This window comes from Lissotriton vulgaris, chromosome 4_1 (assembly GCF_964263255.1).
Source record: "Lissotriton vulgaris chromosome 4_1, aLisVul1.2, whole genome shotgun sequence".
Taxonomy (NCBI): Eukaryota; Metazoa; Chordata; class Amphibia; order Caudata; family Salamandridae; genus Lissotriton; species Lissotriton vulgaris.
The window spans coordinates 743,845,761-743,865,695 of record NC_141691.1 but is presented as its reverse complement, the minus strand read 5'-3'; the positions used below and the strand labels follow the sequence as shown (position 1 = coordinate 743,865,695).

The window sequence follows — 19,935 nt, the reverse complement described above, 5'->3', positions numbered from 1 at the left end:
CCAGAGATTTGGTGTCCAAGAAGAAACAGGAAGATCTACTTGCTAAAAAACACCATCCGAAACAAACGGGAAGTGTTTGTGTTAAAACACTGCGTGTAACAAGAGGGAGAGCAAGGACTAGGTAGCTAGTCCGAGTCCCCGAGGGTTTATATATGATTAAACAAAGAGGACTAGCTTTAAGTTGACCAAAGTGTTGCAGTACTCAAATTAATTCTGTAACTGGCACCTTGTTGGTGTATTCATGAACCCCTCACCCACCAACCTAGTTGGTGGCATGCTTCATCATCGGGCCCACCCAGTGACACCTAGTATGTCCCGGGTGCGCTACGATACCAATTACAGTGGAGCTGGTATAATGCTGAGAGTGCAGTGAGGCTGGGTGAGTTGTGATTTAAAACGGCTTGGTGGTGGTCCCAGTACCCGAGGGTAAATTAAATTTTAATAACTGGGCCGTCACCAGCGGTTAAAAGTAAGGCTACAGGACACGTGAGGGTGGCGAGTTACTGCCTCCTGCGTCCTTCAGATGGTCGACATGTTTCAGCCAGTGCCTTAGAGTATTCTGGCTTTTTAAAAAGGTGGTGAAATAAACAGAGTTAGTGTTGTGGTACAGACTATGTGATACACTCACTAAGTCGTTTTCCTATATGTGAGAGGGGGATTCCCTTCTCATGCATACCTGTACAAACAAACATTAAGAACAAGGACAAAACATTTACAGAGAGAGTCAGTAGTCAATTTAGACATATGGTCAACAATGCTTTGGTGGCCGGGTCTATAGTGCAAGGTGAGAGGACTATAGTCGGCTAGGTGTGATGGTACACTCCCATCAAGCACCGAAAATTAAAAAGATAACCAACCAACAGACACACAAAAGCATGTCTAAATGCTGGAACTGTGGGAAACGTGGAACTGTAATCATGGGTAATACCTTTGCGCACCCTCACACTGTGAAACAAATCCATTTGAAGCATACATCAGATTGTAACACCGAAGGAGTTATATATGCTATCCAATGCCCTTGTGGCTTAACATATGTGGGCAGAACATCGTGCAAAATAAAAACCAGAATCGAACATAACAGCATGATTTGTACGAAAAACTGTAATTCGAGTCTAGCCTCACATTAACACGGGCCACACAATTCTATGGCAGGACCGGAGGCTTCTGATTATGCTTTCTCATTTCTTTACTGCACAAACAGCAGCCAATGAAAGTAAAACTACAATGATAAAAAACAAGATTTACCATGAGGCTTTGAACCACGCTTCCAATACTACAGCTAATCAAAGTAGTAACAAGCATACAAAGTATAGAGACACTAATCTGGCCTCCTCTTTCTTTGCTGCTCCGCAGCCCAGATAAGTGCTCTTTTACTTTATATGCTTGTACTGCTTCATGGCAGGCCTCATGTTGTAGATCTCGCCCCTGGCGTGTTTACTTGATTGTAATTACTCATATTGTGTATATATTGCACTGTTTTTACCTTGTATTCGCTGCTAATGGCGATATTGCGATTCTTAGGTCTACGCCGTTGACGGCTTCTTTCCCCTCCCGACTTCGGAGCGGGGCTTCTCTGGCCCGCTCCGTGTCCCTTTAGTCTTTCTTGGAGCGCGTGTTGCGCCCGTAGGCCCCCGTTTTACCCCAGATTGCTGCTTGCGGCCGCCTCAATCACGGTCCGCGATTAGGAGGGACTTGGCCCCCCCCCCCTCGGGGAAGGAGGCACATGTCTGAGCCCGCTGGTAGCCCTGCGTGCGTCTTCGGGGACTCGAGCGCGTCAGTGTGCGCGCAGCCCGCCATTAGTGCCTGCAAGACGCTCTGCCCCCGGCTGAAGTGGGGAATCACGCAGTTTGGCCAGGAGCCGAGGGGCCGTTTTTGACACTAAAAAACAGCGTTTTCCATCCCAATTTGCATCCAAGGTCTTGAACATTAACCCCTTGCTTCCCAGTGAGTGAGGTAGTGGGACAATTTTTTGGAAACCCTTCTCTGAGCTAGATATGGGTTATTTCCCTCCATTAGTCCTAGAATTGGACTTTAAACGCCCGATTTTGACATTCTTTCTTGGTATTTCTGACTCCTGTGCCTGGCACTTCCCCTGATCGACGACCTCTCCTGGGCTGGCAATTGTGCTTCCCTCTGGGGACTTGGAGTGGAATTTGACAATTCTTTGTGAATATGGCAGATATGGAATACTGCGATGAGGAGGGTACTGCGTGTGGCTACCAGGGCAATGATGAGTATTACGAAGAGGAGTCCATGGAAGATATCATTGACAAAAAGCTGGACGCTAAACTTGATAAAGCCCTTTCCTCGGCCCTGCTTCCCTTAGCCAAGAAACTGGAGCGGTTAGTCCCTGGTAAGCCTCTTCCTCTTCCTGGCGCAGCCCCAGATGTGGTAGTCGAGTCAGACGCCAGTCAGTGGGGCTGGGGCGCTCGCTGTGGAGACTTTACCACAGGAGGACGGTGGTCAGCGGATAAACTCACACTACACATAAACTGTCTAGAGTTGTTGGCAGGGTCCTTTGCCATCAGGTCTGTCTCACACCGAACGAGCAATTGTTGTATTCTCCTTCGAATGGACAATGTCTCAGCGATGAGATACATCAATCGGTTAGGGGGGGGGGACGAAGTCTTGCATGCTGGTCCACATTGCGAAGGAATTTTGGCACTTTTCATGGACTGCAAGATCTCTGTGGTGGCAGAATACCTTCCGGGGAAATTCAATCAGGTGGCGGATTGGAATTCCCGGTTTCTTCAAGACTTCAGCGATTGGAGGCTTCATCCATCGCGGTTTGCTCAGATCATGACTATGCAAGGCCCCTGTCAGATAGATCTGTTTGCCTCTCGCCTCAATGCCCATCTTCCCCTGTTTTACAGTTGGAGACCGGATCTGATGGCGATGGGAACGGACGCGCTCCTACACCATTGGGGGCAACGGAGGAATTATGCCTTTCCCCAGTTTGCTCTGATCCCGAGAGTGGCGGCCTTTGTGTGCCGGCAGAGGGCGACGATAGTGTTGGTGACTCCGTTCTGGTCAACTCAGTCGTGGTTTCACACACTGTTGGAGTGATCTGTGGACCTCCCCTTCCGGCTCCCAGTTTTCCCGACACTTCTGCAGGATCCAGTGGGATCTTGCCATCCCTTAATCCTGCAGAATCAGTTGACTTTGATGGTGTGGACGCTCTCCGGAGACATGAATGCCTTGCAGGCATTTCACGAGAAGCTTCCAGCTTTATGCAGCAGGCGTGGGCTCCTTCCACCCGGAAACGATACTCTGCATCTTGGAAGAAGTGGGTGGGTTGGTGCCTTCCAAAACAGGTGGATCCAGTGGGATCAAATGTAACTGATGTTCTGAATTTTCTGTCTGAATGTGCAGCTTCAGGCCTGGCTTACAGGTCGGTTAAAAATTTCAGGTCTGCTATTTCTGCTGGTCACGATCACATCGATGGTAAGCCTGTGGGGATGCATCCCTTGGTTTGTAAGTTACTTAAAGGAGTTTGTGTGGCCAACCCTCCTCGGCCCAGGTATTCCACGCTTTGGGATGTTACAAAAGTTCTTACTCTGCTGGAAACTTGGCCCGATAATGGTGATTTGTCCTTAAAACAGCTTTCTGCCAAGCTTACTATGTTACTGTGTCTCATTTCATGTCGCAGAGTTTCAGATGTTAGAGCTTTAGATTTGGCTGGTAGGATGTTTTCTCTGCAGGGTGTCTCCTTTGTTATTACACGACGAACTAAGACCATGTCACACTCAGTGGAGTATCCCGCTTTTCCACATAATAGTAAGTTATGTGTGTTGCTGTGTCTCAAATGCTATGAAGAGCGTACTATTGCACACAGGGCTGACCCTTTAGGCCAGTTGCTAATCTCTGTTCAGAAACCCTTCAAACCAGTCGCTGCAGCTACCTTAGCCAGATGGGTTCGATGGATTATGTCAGAGGCTGGCATCGATATCTCCGTTTATGGTGCTCATTCAGCTAGAGGTGCGATGGCTTCTAAGGCCTATTTATTAGGTTCCCGCTTAGAGGACATCCTCAAAGCGGCTGATTGGTCTTCTGACTCAATGTTTAAAGTGTTTTATTATAAACCTATTCCTCATGTTTCTGATGCTGTGATTGATGAGCTTTGAACCAGCATAATCAGAAGCCTCCGGTCCTGCCATAGAATACAAAATTTTCTAGCTATCGCGACAAGAATTTTAGATTCTATTAAGGACACGGAGGCGAGGATTATCCCACCCGTTGGGACAGTTATGTAACTGTAGAGTTGTTTGAAGTTATGTTGTTTAACAACTTTGTACCCACCCAGTGAGAAATGTAGTGGTGGGCTCCTTTTCTCAAACTTCTTTTTCTGTTTCAGGAAATGATTCCAACATGAGTTGATTGCCTTCTTTGGATTGTGCTGCTGTACCTTCCTGGCAGAAGAGGATTCCTTCGTGGTTATGGATTGTTCTCTGTTGAGAATTCCTACAGGAACAGTTTTTTCTCTCCATTGAGAATTCAAGACTTGGCTTATTATGACGAGACTGTTCGCGCAAAAGAGGAGGCCAAATTAGTGTCTCTATACTTTGTATGCTTGTTATTACTGTGATTAGCTGTAGTATTGGAGGCGTGGTTCAAAGCCTCATGGGAAATGTTTATCATTGTAGTTTTACTTTCATTGGCTGCTGTTTGTGCAGTAAAGAAATGAGAAAGCAAAATCCTCGCCTCAGTGTCCTTAATAGAATCTAAAATTCTTGTCGCGATAGCTAGAACATTTTGTATTCCACAACTCAGATTTACTATCTTAGAAAAAATCCCTAAACCAATAGGTATGGATTTCCTCACCTTATTAGCATGTAGGGAAACGTTTTGGTTAAATATCAAGGGACCACCACTCGCAAAAGGTCTTAATGACCACTACGAAATGTTATGTTTCTTATAAGCTGATTCCTATGTCCATATCATTGTGAATCTATATCTGCACCTACTGTTAAATTGACCTCACATACACCAGCGTAAGTCTTCTATACTTTGAAAATATTCTAGTCGCAACATTTTTACTTTCTTTTTAGCTTTAATTATTCACTTTTATCATTATCTCTGTCAACGTTAATGCCGTTTTGACCAATTGGTTGTTACACCGCCTTACTTCCTGGTTGGTTACACTATTATTACGAGTACAATGTCGCGCTCGTTTCAATAAAGTTTTTAGGATTTGATTTTTAGATGTTCTCTGTCCACCGCAGTGTAAATTTTCTTCTTCACTGAATCCGCACACGCCTACGTCAGTACGGGGTCACGCAGAGTCACGTGAGATCTAACGTCTTGCTCGTCACACACCGGTGAGTGAGCTAATCCGAATGTATTACTCTCCAGGTTTCAGAGCGCTGTTACATTTGCCCTTTCATTGTCATTCCATCAGCTCTGACCTTGTGTTACCAGTCTTTGGGTAAGCACGTAATTGATTGGTTCATGCCGATTGGTTTATGCAAAGGCTTTAAATATTGTTTATAATTGGTCAAAGGAAATTATGGCTATCAATGTTTGCAGTTTCGAGCAATCGCTCGTATTTTTGATTGGTAAGAGCCAGTCTGCATACGTAATAACTCAATTGTTGCTCACTATGGTGCACGTCCGGTTCACAGACGGATTACTTACAAACCGCACTAATCACATTATTTACATTTTCGATCATTCCTCAGTCACCCCGCTCGGGCTTTCACCATTCTATGAAGCTTTGGCTCACATGCACAGATGTTTCTTCGGCAGTTGCGCGATGTGCTTGTGGTTTCTTGACACAAGTTATGGTTGCTTATCTTTCACAGTTGCTGCAGACACAGATATAGATTCCATTGTAACTGTTAATTCCCAGACAACATCTATATGAAGTTGTTGTTTGATGTTTTAACACAGTTTTTTGTTCCGTCAGGAGGCTAACTGAAGATCAAGTTATTGATTGCTCAATGAAATGAAAATGTTTTTCCCCTCATGAAGGGTTTTCAACTCGAAATGCATTGGGTCTTTTACTTTAAATTGCTTTCAAATATGTGATGTCTATAATCATGCCACAAATGTACAAAGTCTGTACCATTGGACTATATGGACGTCGAATTTACTTCATGTACACTTTTTTGTATTTGTTCTAAAGTTCCCGAAAGAAATTTGCAAATACCAATTGAATAGGAAATGGTTCAACAAGTGTTTTGGTTGTAAAAGTGTAATTTTTTCTACTGAATTTAATCATAAACAGTGTTTTGATTGAAACCTTCGAGACTATTGGCTGTTATATCCTGCTCTTCCTCTCTCTTTGTCCCTCCTTAGTGTTAGTGTCTGCTGGTCTATGCTGTACCTTCTATCTAATCTCAAGAATAAATATACTACATGTACATTACAACAAGGACCCTTCATCTTTATTTTATTGAATTTAACAGCTGTACACTGAATTGGTTCGGAATATTTCCGTTTCCTTTAATACTGATTAATATAGTACACAGGGTCCAAGGCTGAACCCTGAATCACAGGAGCACGCACAGGTTAGATGTCATTAGAAATTGTAACTTTTTGATTGAATTGCCTGAAATCAGTTGTGCAGGTTGATATACATTTGTTTCTGTTGAGTTTTTAACCTTTGGCATAGTGAAAAAGTGCGGTGTCCCTGAAGTGGGCGCCGAGCTCCGAATGATAGAAAAAATAAATAAATAAATGGAGCGCGGTGTCCCTGAACATGAACATACAACTAAAAAAAAAGCAACCGCCATTGTCAATAAATAAATAGTGCTCACCCACTAAATAAAGCATGCAATGTTAGGAGCAAAGTAAAAGGTCCAGTCCTTGGGGGCGGCAGCAAATTGAAACAGGGCGGTACCAAGGCGGAACTTGGAAGCCTCATGATGAATCGGTAGCCAGCGTTTACCAAGGACAATGACACCAGCCAATGTAAAATATTGGAGGTGAGTAAGCGAGGCTTTCACAAGCATACTCTACTACAGCAAGCCTCGCAGAGTGAGCTATGCATGCACGCTGCCGCTAGGCTCGACCTAAGCATGGGACTGGGATTCAAAAGAAATGGGTGAGGGGGGAGGTGGATTAAATACGTAACTTAAAATATTCTAACTATTTTGTTGCCCTCTCCCCTCCAATAACTGGAGGTAAAAGGCCAACATGTAGAAGCATATACAATATTTAGTCAAACTACACACCCAACTGATAAACCAAATAAAAATATAGTTTTGAAGTCTGATGGTTGAAGTTTAAAATCTACAAATTTGAGAAGCTTGCACTTCATCACAGATCAGATATTGCTCTACACGGTCAGTGGTCTGCTTCTTAATTTACCACAACTGAACTGAGTTATTGCAACTGTCCACTAATTAAAACAGTCAATAAAGTGTGAATTCTACTAAATTGCCATGCTAGATGTTTTTTGTGTGTGTTTTTTTTACCGTCGTCGTGATTGCATTTTTCTTCTCTGGACGGTTTAATATTATCTTGGTAATATTATCTTCAGTGTTCATCAGCAGTGTCTCATATTTATGTTGACTGCTTGAAGAGGATGCTTCTTCCTTCTTCGAGGATTCAGAGGGCACCAAACTGGAAACAAGGTTGACATATGTTTCCTTAGCACTGTCCTGTTGTAAAGAATTAACATAAATAAATAGATAAATAAATATAATTATCTCCAGTTACATCAGCTCATGTTCAGTACGCTTAAAATAATGGAGCCAAAATGTGAGTGACAGAATGAAGCAAATGCTTGCCCCCAACAACAGCTACAGAGGGGCCAAAACGTATTTACTGGGTTACAAGAACATGTGCCCAATAATGTACCAATCTTTAATATGTGAAGGGAAGTGTTCTGTACACAGGTATGGCATGATTTGATGGGGATTTATAAAGCACAGGAAATGCCCGAAGCTGTCAAGGCACTATAGTCTCAGTGGACTGATTCAGCCATAGTGGATTAAAACAAACAGTAGCACAGGGACAACCTATAGTTTGAAAAGACAAGTCTTTGAGGCTTTTCTGAAGTGTAATTTGATACCGGTCAGATGACTCGGCAGCGAGTTCCATAGTTTTACCTCAGTTCTTTTTCTGAAATCTGGGCACTGTCACAAAATGAAGGTGGGCTGATCAAAGATTTCTCCCAGGAGTATAAATGTGATACACAGCCGTAATTCCCATCAGGCGGGTCTGGTAAAAGGCCTTATGCACTATACAGAACCCGTTGAACACAATGAGTTCACTTATTGGGAGCCAGTGAAGGTCATGCAGTCCCTTAGCCATGAATGCAGTTTTGGAGTGTCCAAGTTGAGCCTGGCCAATGTATTCGCCCTACCTGCAGTTTAGCTTAGGTGCTATTGTTGGTGTCCAAATAAAGGACATTACAATAGTCAACTTTCAACATAACTAATGCCTGGGCCACTTGTTTTGGTGCCAAGACTGGGATGAAAGGAACGATTTTGCTCAACATACTAATCAGCCAGAAACATGTTGACACAATGCGGTTGGCCTAAATATCTAAAGAGAGCTTACAGTCCAGCACTGCCGCTAAGTTCGTAGCCTCCTCTGTAGGTATAGGTGGTGTACCTAACCAGTGGCAGGTAGTGACATCTAAAAGTGGTGAGACAAAGGGCTCATGACTAACATCCTGGCTCCTGTGGAGATGGGCAACTCACTATGTGCCAAACACAAAACTGCGATCAACATGTGCAAGCTGTATCTCTTTGTAAATCCAAGTCTCAGACTGCGGAATTCACTTAAGCCAAGTGTCCTAGCGACGGAAACTACAGTCTTGGAGAAAACTTCAGAAAGCTGAACTAATCCAGCATGAATTCCACTGAACCCCCTCACCTCTGGGGCTGTGACTGACGAATAAGACACAAGAGACCAAGGCACTTCCTCCACCAATTACACTGTGCAACTCCTCCGTTGTGTAATTCACCTAGCGCTCTGTAGTAGCTGGAATCAGGCTTGCAGTGTTCTTTTAAAACTAACTAAATAAATGCTCAGAAAGTACATTTTGATAATTCATCACGTGTTGACCAAATGTAAATATATGATCATAAAGGTTCAGTTGTATTGGAGTAGGAACTACTACCAATTTGAAGATTTGTGTGGTAATTTTTCAATTTCCAGGACAGGAACGCAAGTTACTCAGAGAATCAGAATAACTTTATTTGCACGAGTATGGGCGGGGACCGCCTGGTACACCCTGATCCACACAGCTGGATGTGTCAGGGAGCTCTTCCTGCAGCAACTTGCCTCTCGAGTACCTTTACCAAATCTTCCCTACAACTGTAGGTCCTTGCTTTGGGTGGATAAAGCACCCAAACCAGATCAAGCCGAAGGTTCGGAATCGCATGCGGGCTTCACGATTTGGAAAGCCGGGGTGTGGTAAGGAACTGCCCAGATTACCTCTTAATCCTGTGGCCGCGAGTCTCAGAGCCGCACCTGTCCCTTGCAAACAGCAGTGATGCTAGAGTGTCCTGTGCGGTGTACAGCAGAGGAAAGCTATGCAGTATGCATCAGATCCCTCAAAAGCTTCACATCCAAGTGCTGTGCCCCTAGCCCAACAATGCACAGTACTGCTGAGCTATTAAACCAGCAGTGCCCCTGGTATAGAAGTGCGCTTAGCCGAGCAGAAGTCAGTACAGAGCCGCCAGCCAAGCAGTTACCACTGTAGTAGAGCCCAGCTCAGTAGACGTCAGTGCAGCAGTGTCCCAAACCAGCAGTGCCTAGTATAGAGTGCCCCTTGCCCTGTATAGGCAGTACAGTGCCCCAGCCCAGCAAACTTCAGTACAGCAGTGCCAAGCAGGGCAGTGCTCTGAGCCTAACAGTGCCAGTATACCAGTGCCAATTAGTGCCTAGTATAACAGTGCTCATTTTGCCACGGTACAGTGGTGCCCATGCAGAATGTTTTGATCCGGTCTATGTCCTACCTCCATCAACTGTTTGGAGGACCCGATAGCAAGTCACATGACCAAGCGGATAGTACTTTTATCGCTACGCCGCCACCCACAGCACCCCACAACTTTCACCCAATGACTACAGACACGGTGTTGTTTGGAAAAGGAGCTGCAGGTTTATTTGTTACACAAATAACAAGGCGGGTTATCTTACAGGCGATCCCTAGCCGCCCCGCAACCCCTAGTTGCTGAGCACCTGAAGGTTAGCCAAAATACACCAGCGGCCATAGCCCAGTGTTGTACCCTGGGAGCACTTACACTCCCACCGGTGAACCTATCGTCCACCATAACTCACGCCACCGAACAAGGGAGTGTGACTCACACCTTCTCCAGCGTGGCGGAGCTTCATGTGGCAAGCCCCCGGTTGCTCAGGTTTACAACCGCCCTAAGGACTAACGGGGCGCCGTCGTACTCCAAGTCCCCTAGAAGGACCCCTTAGAGCATGTATGACTTATGCACGCGTGTGCTTTATCCTGGAGGCTTCAGGTCCTGTTCCTGCACCTTCCTGTTGTGGGATCGCCCTGTAACTCTTCCACAGCCCTGGGTGTGGCCGCCGCTGCACCCAGAGCCCCCACCACACATCTACTTACATCCTGCTGCTTCTAGAGCTTCCCCTAGGTCTAGCAAGAATATCGCCATGCCTACTTTGGACCAGTGGACCCTGTCCGATTCCCAGCAGCCTATAGATTTCGCATGCAGCAGGCCGTGCCTAATGAATCCCAACCCCTGCATCTCTGAATTTCCGCATGGCTGCATTTACTCGCCTACAGGTTACTTCCAACGCTTCTTGGGATCTAGCTCCAAGCCATATGGGTCTAGGTGTCATCTCTGACCACCAGAGGCCGCACAATACGGGGTCCCCTGCAGGGACCTCGGGCATCCTGCAGGTGCTTGGCCAAAAAGCTGTTATTCTGGTTTCTAGATGCGCTTTCTCTTTTGACACCCCAGAAACAGTTTGCGCGCTCTTCTTCCCGACTGATTGGACTGTCGCTCACTAGGCCAACATTACCCGCTTCTGCCCTCAGAGCTTGCAGCAGTTCCTGTTCATGTCGAGGACTTCATTTCACCAAGACACCCAGTCCTATGCCTTCAACACTATAGAATGAACAAAAATAGGTGCAAATGCCGTTAACTCATGGATATGAGAACTATTTGGTCAAAACATACGGGTAAGACGATATGTTTGATGGTTTTTAATCCAATTCCTTTATTTAATAATAATAATAATAATAATAATAAAGGATTTTATAAAGCGCCTGGTGACGCCATCTCGGCGTGTCCCCGCGCTGTGGAGAGAGTAGCAGGAGAAAGTGAGCAACCTAAAGGGTAAAGAGGTGGGTTTTTAAAAGTCTCCTAAATAAAGTCTCTGTCTCTGCCAATCTAATGTGCAGAGGAAGAAGGTTCCAATTTTTGGCCGCCAGCGCACGAAAGGAGCGCCCTCCCATTCTGGCTTTGTTTATCCGGGGGGCACACAAAAGCCCGGTACCCTTGGAGCGCAGTTCTCTGTTGGGCATATAAGGGATCGCAAGATCCTTCAGATATTCAGGGGCAACCTGAGAGGTAATCCTGTAGCATATAAGGAGCGCTTTAAACAAGATCCTCTTTTTTATAGGGAGCCAGTGAAGGGCCTCTAGTGTAGGCTTGGAGGCAGCTCTTCTGGGAAGCCTAAGAACCAATCGGGCCGCCGTGTTCTGGAGAACCTGTAGTTTTTTAATGTTCTTCTCAGTAGTCCCTAAGAGTAGAACATTACCGTAATCGATACGGGAGGTGACTAGAGCTTGGGTCATCGTGCGTCTGGCCTCTAAAGGAAGGAGGTCCAGGGTGCGATTTAAGGTCTTCAATACACCAAAGCACTTCCCTGCTAGCTTCTGGACGTGGCTGTCAAAGGAGAGTCTGGGATCAACCCATACACCCAGGTTCTTTGCTTCCTTGCACGGAGAAGGCATAGGACCTAAACAAGGAGGCCACCAGTCCAGGGTCCAACTAGCCTGGTGTACACAACACAAAATGTGACATTCAATATATCAAAAACAACTCTCCTATTTACAAAGATTTACATTCTATTGTACATTCATCCACACTCATTCAATCATACCAGTACAAACAACACAAAGAGACATCAATGGTACAGTGTATGCTGGAATCTCAGTATTCACAACAAAAAGCCAATAAGTGTTTTGAAACAATATACACAATTTTGATTTTTCTTCAATTACTAATTTGTAATTTTGGCTTGTAACATAAAGTCTACGCGTTTCGAACTCGTGTTATTTGCGAGTTCTCATCAGGACCAATATCTCGCTCTCAGAGTATTACTGGAAATGTCCACGAAGTCACAAGTTGTTTGTTTTTGTGTGTGTATATATATGTTTTTGTTTCAAAACACTTATTGACTTTTTGTTGTGAATACTGACTTGTGTTGTTTGTACTGGTATGATTGATGAATAAGTGTGGATGAATGTACAATAGAATGTAAATCTTTGTAAATAGGAGTATTGAATGTCACATTTTGTGTTGTGTACACCAGGTTTTAACATTTGTATAATAATCTGATAAATCATACACTTAAACAAAAATGAAAAAATCAAAATTAAGAAAGAAACAAAATTAAGAAAGAAATAAAGGTATTTGATTAAAAACCATCAAACATATCGTCTTACCCGTATGTTTTGACCAAATAGTTGTCATATCTAGGAGTTAGCGGCATTTGCACCTATTTTTGTTCATTTTAAGCTTGTGGCAAGCTGTGCCGTTGGGAGCCCAGACCCAGTGGTGGTTTTTCTGTTCAACACTATAGCGCATCCTGGGAATTGAATTCTTGTTCAGTTCCACTGGACAAAACATTGACAAATTGAATTGCAGTCAGGATACACTTCGGAGGTGGACGCAGCAGTACGAAGTGCCCTTACACCCACTATTTATTTCAGAGAGGGCTCTCAGTTCTCCGTACCAGAGAAAACATGAACTGCAAACATGTAGTGCTTCGCCGTTGGATAAAGAATAATGGCAGAAAACTACATGCATTAACCCCTCCCATTCGGCGCGTTCTACTGAGCGGGCGGGGCCATGACGGAACCGCTCCGTCACGAGCACAGCTCAACCGTGGCTCGTGACGGAGCCGCTCCGTCACGAGCATGCGAGCACCGCTCGGCCCCCCCGCCCCCCTAGCGCTGCGGCGGAATTACCACCACAGCGAAGGGGTTAACAGCAAGTTTGACAGTTAAAACTACACACAGCACATCATGTTTATTCTCTAAATGCTGTTTAAAGATGTAGTATTAAGTTCCTTGCGCTGGTTTCATTACAGTGTCTCGTTTGGGCATTTCTGAGCTTAATTGTACACCGACAAGTGTAAAGCTTATGTGATTTACAAAAAGTAAAATAAAATACAAACATTCCTTTTATTCTTCCGTGTGGATGTGCTAAATGGGCGTTTTTTGTAAAATAGGCTGGTTCAGTTTAAACTGGGAAATATTACGAATGTTTTACATTACTTATTAGCATGTAATTGTGAATTAAATATACTACCTACTACTAGTCACCCCAGTATTTATGCCCTACCTGTAATGAGATGAAAGTTTGTGTCATGAGACATGGGGCACTCTGGGACCGTAAACTCGAACTTCCTGTACAACCAACAAATGCATATTTAAAGTTCTGTCAGGGAGGCTGAGGGTTACACCAATAGTGCTTCCCCGCCCGATCACCCGGAAGGAGAAACAGTTTCCAGCCTTGTGAATATCCCACATACCTGCCATGTAGACTGTGCAGTGATAACAAAAATACTTATCTTGCTTTTCCAGGACCACTATCGGGTTGGTGTCTTCCAAGAAGAGACTATTGACCTCTGCTGCAGTGTATATCACAACTCCCCCTATAGATATACACAGTTTCTCTCTGCCTTTATCTCCGGCTGCTCCCGATGTCATTGTCATTTGATTTGAAGAAAGGAAAAGCGAACAAACCGAACCAATCATGGTGATACTCTTATGCATTTTTTTGTAGCGCCATGATTCGTCAGAGCAGACTCAGGCAGCACTCCTCTTCAGACTAGGAGCTTGTGTCTGCAGTCTGCCTGGCTGATATATAGCTCACACTTCCTACGTTCTGAGTGCGCAAGTCGGGCTGGCCATGGCAAGACAGCCAGCCAATCCGCCATGTGCACTTTAGGCAACTGTGACCTGTCTAAGTCAGAATGGCCCTGCCCTCAAGTGCAATTTTACTATATTATTTAATTTTTATTTGCGGCAACTGTCATGCTCGCAGCCGGCGGGGCTCCTCCACCCTAGGGGAGGAACCGCTGCTGCTAGAATCTCAGGACACCAGTTATTGTTCCAGGTGGAGGTTTGTGTTCCAAAGAGCAGCACCTCAGTCTCTTCCCCATCGAGCTTCAGGTAATTCTTTCCCATCCACCCAGCTACTGCTGTCAATGCAGCGTATGAAATTCTGCGCAGTAGCTTCTGTATCTTCCTAATTGAAAACAATGAGCTGGTGGTCATCGGCATAAGAAACCACTTGTAGCCCAAAAGTAAGTATAATCTTACCAAGGGGGGAGATGTACAGATTAAAAAGCACCTGACTTAAAGATGAGCCCTGCAGCACCCCACATGGCAGAGAAAACGGGTCCAATAGAATTTGGTTCACTGCTACCCTCTAGGATCTGTCCTTCAGAAAAGAAGACCGTAGTTTTTTGGTCTGGTCTGAGACAACCAATTCCTGTAGCCGATCGACCAGCAGAGATGGGGTGTCAGGCATGGGTGTAAGAAGAATTACATAGGAAACCATAGGGTCAAGACAAGATGTAGTCTTCACACACGTTTTATATTTGTACGTAACAGCAAAGCGAGTCGTACAATAATATTGCTATATCAAGTGTCAAAAACAATCCCTAGCCCTACATGAATAAAAGGGTGTGTTATGCAACAGGCAATTTACATATACATTAATGTACAGCTGTTTGAAGTACCACTATAAAGGGAGCCTTTACAATATAGCCTATAGTCACTCAAGAGTGTGTTTCTACCACCATTTATGAAGTTCCTCTCATATTCAATAATGTACAGAATCTCATAACAGCGCATGCCTACTCTCATCCAGATGAGGTCCCCTCCAGAAAGGAAACAAGCAACAATAGACAGAATGTGGCCTTATTAGGCCTCATCTGGGAGGTATGGTTTACTTGGGAACCGTTATCAAGAAGAGCATAGAATCCACATCTGAGCATAAACTTTGGTGTTACACCAAATACAACAAGCACTGGCATAGCCAATAGGTCTCGCCTTTGGGACCTTATAAGTGTTTAGATATCCAGCATCAAGTGTTGCATGGCTAAACACTTACAAAGTCCCAAAGGCGAGGCCTATTGGCTATGCATGTGTGTCGTAACACTGTTTCAGGGCACAAGGTTAGACTAGCGTTGGATCTGGGACAAATGGATCCTGGTACTTCATTTGGCGACGAGGTAATCTTAGGAGGTGTTATCATTGCACTGTGTGCAGTGATTTCATACTAACACTTTTCCTGGAATGACTTCAGGGAGATGAGATTGAGTGTACAGTTACACTGCACAGAATTAACCCTTTAGTGGCTTGGGTCAATCATATTTATTGTGGCGGAATCAGTGGTGGAGAATTAAATTAAAATCATGTAGTGCGACTTTAAGTTACCATTATACACGACAGAGAACTCTAGCTTATATGTGTGTTTTAGAAGTGTTTATAAGGGTTTTAGTTAGCCTTTTACACCAATTATCACTGATTTTTGTTGCAACCAGTGATCCCACTGACGGGAAAGACTGAGATGATGCAAGTCGTTGTCTAAAGTGAATGTGTTGTCATTTCTTGGTTTTGTTTTTGCGTGTATTTTTTTTAATAAAAGTTTCAAAAACCTTTATTGAAGCATAACTCAAAAGATCTGGTACAGTGAAAGTCATGAGGCATCTTATACAGTAGAACAGCAAATTGTGTATTCATCCCTTCCCAGTGAATATCCCCCCCCCCCCTCCCACAACATCCAGTAGTGTGGCTCACTGGTTAGAGGCGGCAGACCCGAGAGCAGAGGACGGCCCGGGACCAGGGTTCGATTCCCGACGCGGCAGGTTTCTGGACCAGGGTCAGCGGACTCGATAATTCTCTCGCCTCGGTGCCCACTCTGATCAGCGATCACACTCGGCAACTCTGGGCATAAGCTTGCCTCATCTGCACTAACGGCCCCACCAGACCGCCGGGGATGCCTGGTCTCACCCTGGAGATACCCATTAAGGGACCATCTCTCAGGGAAGCCAGGAAGGGTTTCGCAGCGGTCGAAGCGCGGAGATACTCCTCCGGGAGTCGATCCTAGCGCTATATAAAAAAACTTGCAACTTGCAATCCATCAGAATCGACTGTACAGGTACATTACTTTCTGGTACATTTATGATTACTTGGGTCTGTATCTTCACGTCCCTCCCAGAGGTGTACTCCGCTTGCAGTGCTAGGAGCAATGGTGTCAATCCACATCTGTGTCATGTTCTTAGTCTAACACAGTCTGCCATAGTAATTGCCGTCCCCATGTACCGTCTCAGCACTTCAGCTTAGGGCACCTGTGCTCGCAGCTATTACATCAGCAGTGATGCCATCCAATCCCTCCTCTACTGGTCTTGGTTCCCCTTCACCGCTCTTCTTCTGTGCTAGGAGGTATGTCACCAGGGGTCCCCAGATGTCTTTGGGCCGAGATTTCATAGGAAGCAACTCAGCATAGTTGTGCAACTTTTCCTGCCAGGTAGATAGATCTCGTATCCAGTCTTTAAATTTGGCTGCCCGCCCCCGACCCCATCTGCATGCCACCACTCGCCTGGCTATTAAAATTCCCATCGCAAGGAATTTCTTATGTACAGTCTTCACCACGTGAGCTAAGCCAAGGAGTCCTATGAGGGGAGACGCTTTAATCTGTACACCCAACATCACAGACATTCCCTCGAAGACCTCCGTCCAATACTCTGCCACTCTAGGACAGTACCATGCTAAATGCATGAAGTCTGCGCTTTCCCTGCCGCATCGTTCACAACAATCAGTCTCCCTGAGGTGGTAGCAGTGCAATTTAGCGGGGGTATGATACAGGCGATGTAGAAATTTGAAGTGGATAAGCCTCAGCCGACTACTGCTAGTAATAGCCTCTGTCTGTACGCAGCATAGCTTGCACTGATCATCAGTTAGTGGTACCTCCAGAGCCCTATCCCACTCCTTCCTGGCGCGTAGGAGGTCCGGGGGAGGGGGGGGGGCGTCCTAACCTGCCTGTATAGAAGGGAAATAACATGGAGAGGTGTCTCGGTCTGAAGCGGTGAATGTAATGGTGCAACAATGTCGGGTTCTGTCGGGAATGCGGAGGTAATTGCTTTGATATTCTGTCCTAATCGGGTATATAAAAACATCTCCATACTAGTTGGTATGTGGTCTCCAAAGAACTGCTCCGATGAGCGGAAACTTCCCTCCATGTATAAGTCGCTCCATGTATTATATTTCAGCGCCCTTAACATCCTACAGCACAGACTCTCACATGCTACTCGTAGCAGCAGGTTACCCATCAGTGCCAATCGGGGGGGGAGTACATTAGGGACACGTTAAGCCTGCGCGCCATCCATCTCCATGCAGTCACGGTACAATCCACTGTGGATGGGTCCTGGCAATGCTCTTTCCCCTGCGTATATAAGTACCCAGATGGAGGGGTGGGAGCCATGTACCTATCTTCTACCGCCAAGTGCGCCATGAAAGGGGGTGGATACAGCCAGTATACTGCGAAATATGCCTGCGCACAATAGTAGTATTGTTCAAAATTGGGGACATCGTAGCCGCCCAGTTGGTAAGGCAACATAATCATCGCCAAGTTCAATCAGGCCTGCTTCCCTCCCCATATGAGCCGGATAAGTTGTGTTTTTAATGTGCGGAAGAAGAAACTACCTGGATAATATGGTATGTTAATGAATAAATATACAAATGTTGGCAGTATCGTCATTTTGATGAGAGATATGCGACACGCCATCGAGAGCGGAAGCCTCAGCCATCTACTAACACTATCCGTTACCTTATCTATAGCGGTACCATAATTTGCACGCATTAGCTCTTCTCTATTTCTGGTAATATGTATACCCAGGTATTTAAACTCCTCCATCTCCCACTGCAGTGGGTAGTCCAGCTGATGTTGTTCTGTTCTGTCTGTCAATGGGAATACAGCTGATTTGGTCCAGTTAATCTGAACCCCTGATATGGTGCCGAATTCCGTGATTTCCCCGAGTACTGGGATTAAGTTGTCTTGGGTTTTGTGAATGTAAAGCGTAATATCGTCCGCATAGAGGGAGATTAACAATTGCCTAGCAGGATATATCAGGGCCCTAGTTTTATGATGTTGCCTTAATTTCGCCGCCAGAGGTTCGATTGCCAGCGTGCAGAGGACCGGGGATAGGGGGCGCCCCTGCCTCGTGCCCCTGGAAATAGGGAAGCTGTCTGATCTGGCTCCATTTAATAACACTGTGGCTCGCGGGTTACAGTACAGCAGTTTTACCCAGTTAATGAAGGCATACGGCATTCCCATATGCCCCAACGTACCAATTAGGTAATCCCACTCCACTGAATCGAAGGCGTCTAAAAAGACCGCCACCGCAGCACTAGCAAGATCAATATCTTGCATCACTGCAAGGAGGGTCCTCAGATTATGCGCTGTCGCCCTGTTCGGGACAAAGCCCGCCTGGTCGGGCAGTACCAATCGCTCCAGCAGGAGATTGAGGTGCATTGCTAGCACCTTCGTCAAAATGTTGGTGTTGCAATTTAGGAGCGACAGCGGTCGGTAAGAATCACAAGAGATCGGTGACTTCCCCCGGCTTCAGCAGTGTAACAATTTGGGCTTCCCTCATTGTCATGGGTAACATTCCTTCCTCCAGTGCCTCATAGTAAACTGCCTTTAGAATGGGGGCCAGTGTCTTCACATAAGTCTTATAAAATTCCACCGGCAGTCCATCGGACCCAGGTGCCCGTCCAGACTTCATGTGCATGATCGCCTCCGTTATCTCTTCAACCTCTAGTTCCAGACCGAGGAACTTTTGCTGGGTATCACCTAGCCACGCCAATGCCGGTGTCTTCGAAATAGTGATGCAAATCTAAGGGCGGCCTCCTCTGGGAAGTGTAAAGTGTTTTGTAATACTGTACAAACGTTTGTAATTGGTTCGGCAAAGTCCTGTGTGACTGGCCTGCCTCGTCCTGAATTTCCACAATATCATTTGCAAATTTAGGGGGGCGTATCGTGTTTGCAAGCGCTTTCCCGGGACGGTCACCTTCCCCAAACATTCGCGCTCTATAAGCTTTCCCTCTAAACTTGCATTCCCTGCCAGCTATCTCTTCATATTCTGTTATCTTAGTACGCATCACAGCTCTAGTAGCACCCTTCTCTCCACCCTCTGCCAATTCCATCTCCAGGGCCTTAAGTTTCTTTTCAAGGGTGTGTAGGGTTTTGCGCAAATCTTTCAGGATACCTCCCCCTTCGGAAATGCACCATCCCCGTACCGTTACCTTGAAGGCTTCCCACACCACCGTCAAACTGGACACTGAATTCACGTTACGCTCAAAGAATTCTCCTATTTCTTGTTCAATTTCCGATCTGAACACCGGGTCTTGTAGGTGTTGGGGATTGAGGCGCTAGTGAATGTAAGGGGATTGGGCAGTCGGGGGAAGTAGTTCTGTCATGACAGGCAAATGATCTGAGTAAGTGCAAGCTAGATGAGATACCTTCTCTATCCAGTGCGCCATTCCCACCGACACCAGTACATAATCAAGTCTCGCCCAAGTCCCGTGCACAGCGGAGTGGTGTGTGCCTTCTCGCATTGTGGGGTGTTTGTACCACCACGTGTCTAGAAGATAATTAGTGGCTACTATATCGCGGAGTGTCTCGTGGGTGTTGGTGTAGTGCAAGGGACCAGGTCATGACCTATCCATCCTAGGATCAATGACAGTATTAAAGTCTCCGCCCC

The 19,935-nt window shown here is 45.6% G+C and overlaps 1 protein-coding gene across 3 annotated transcripts in view; it reads right to left on the bottom strand.

Annotated features, from left to right (window-relative positions):
• LOC147722518 (enoyl-CoA delta isomerase 2-like) overlaps positions 1-19,935 on the bottom strand; it is a 340,043-nt gene that overhangs the window by 206,518 nt on the left and 113,590 nt on the right. For all 3 annotated transcript variants that reach the window (XM_086965044.1, XM_086965041.1, XM_086965042.1), the window contains exon 4: positions 7,419-7,604. In XM_086965044.1, coding sequence (XP_086821170.1) covers positions 7,419-7,604 — 186 coding nt within the window. The remainder of the gene's footprint in view (positions 1-7,418; positions 7,605-19,935) is intronic.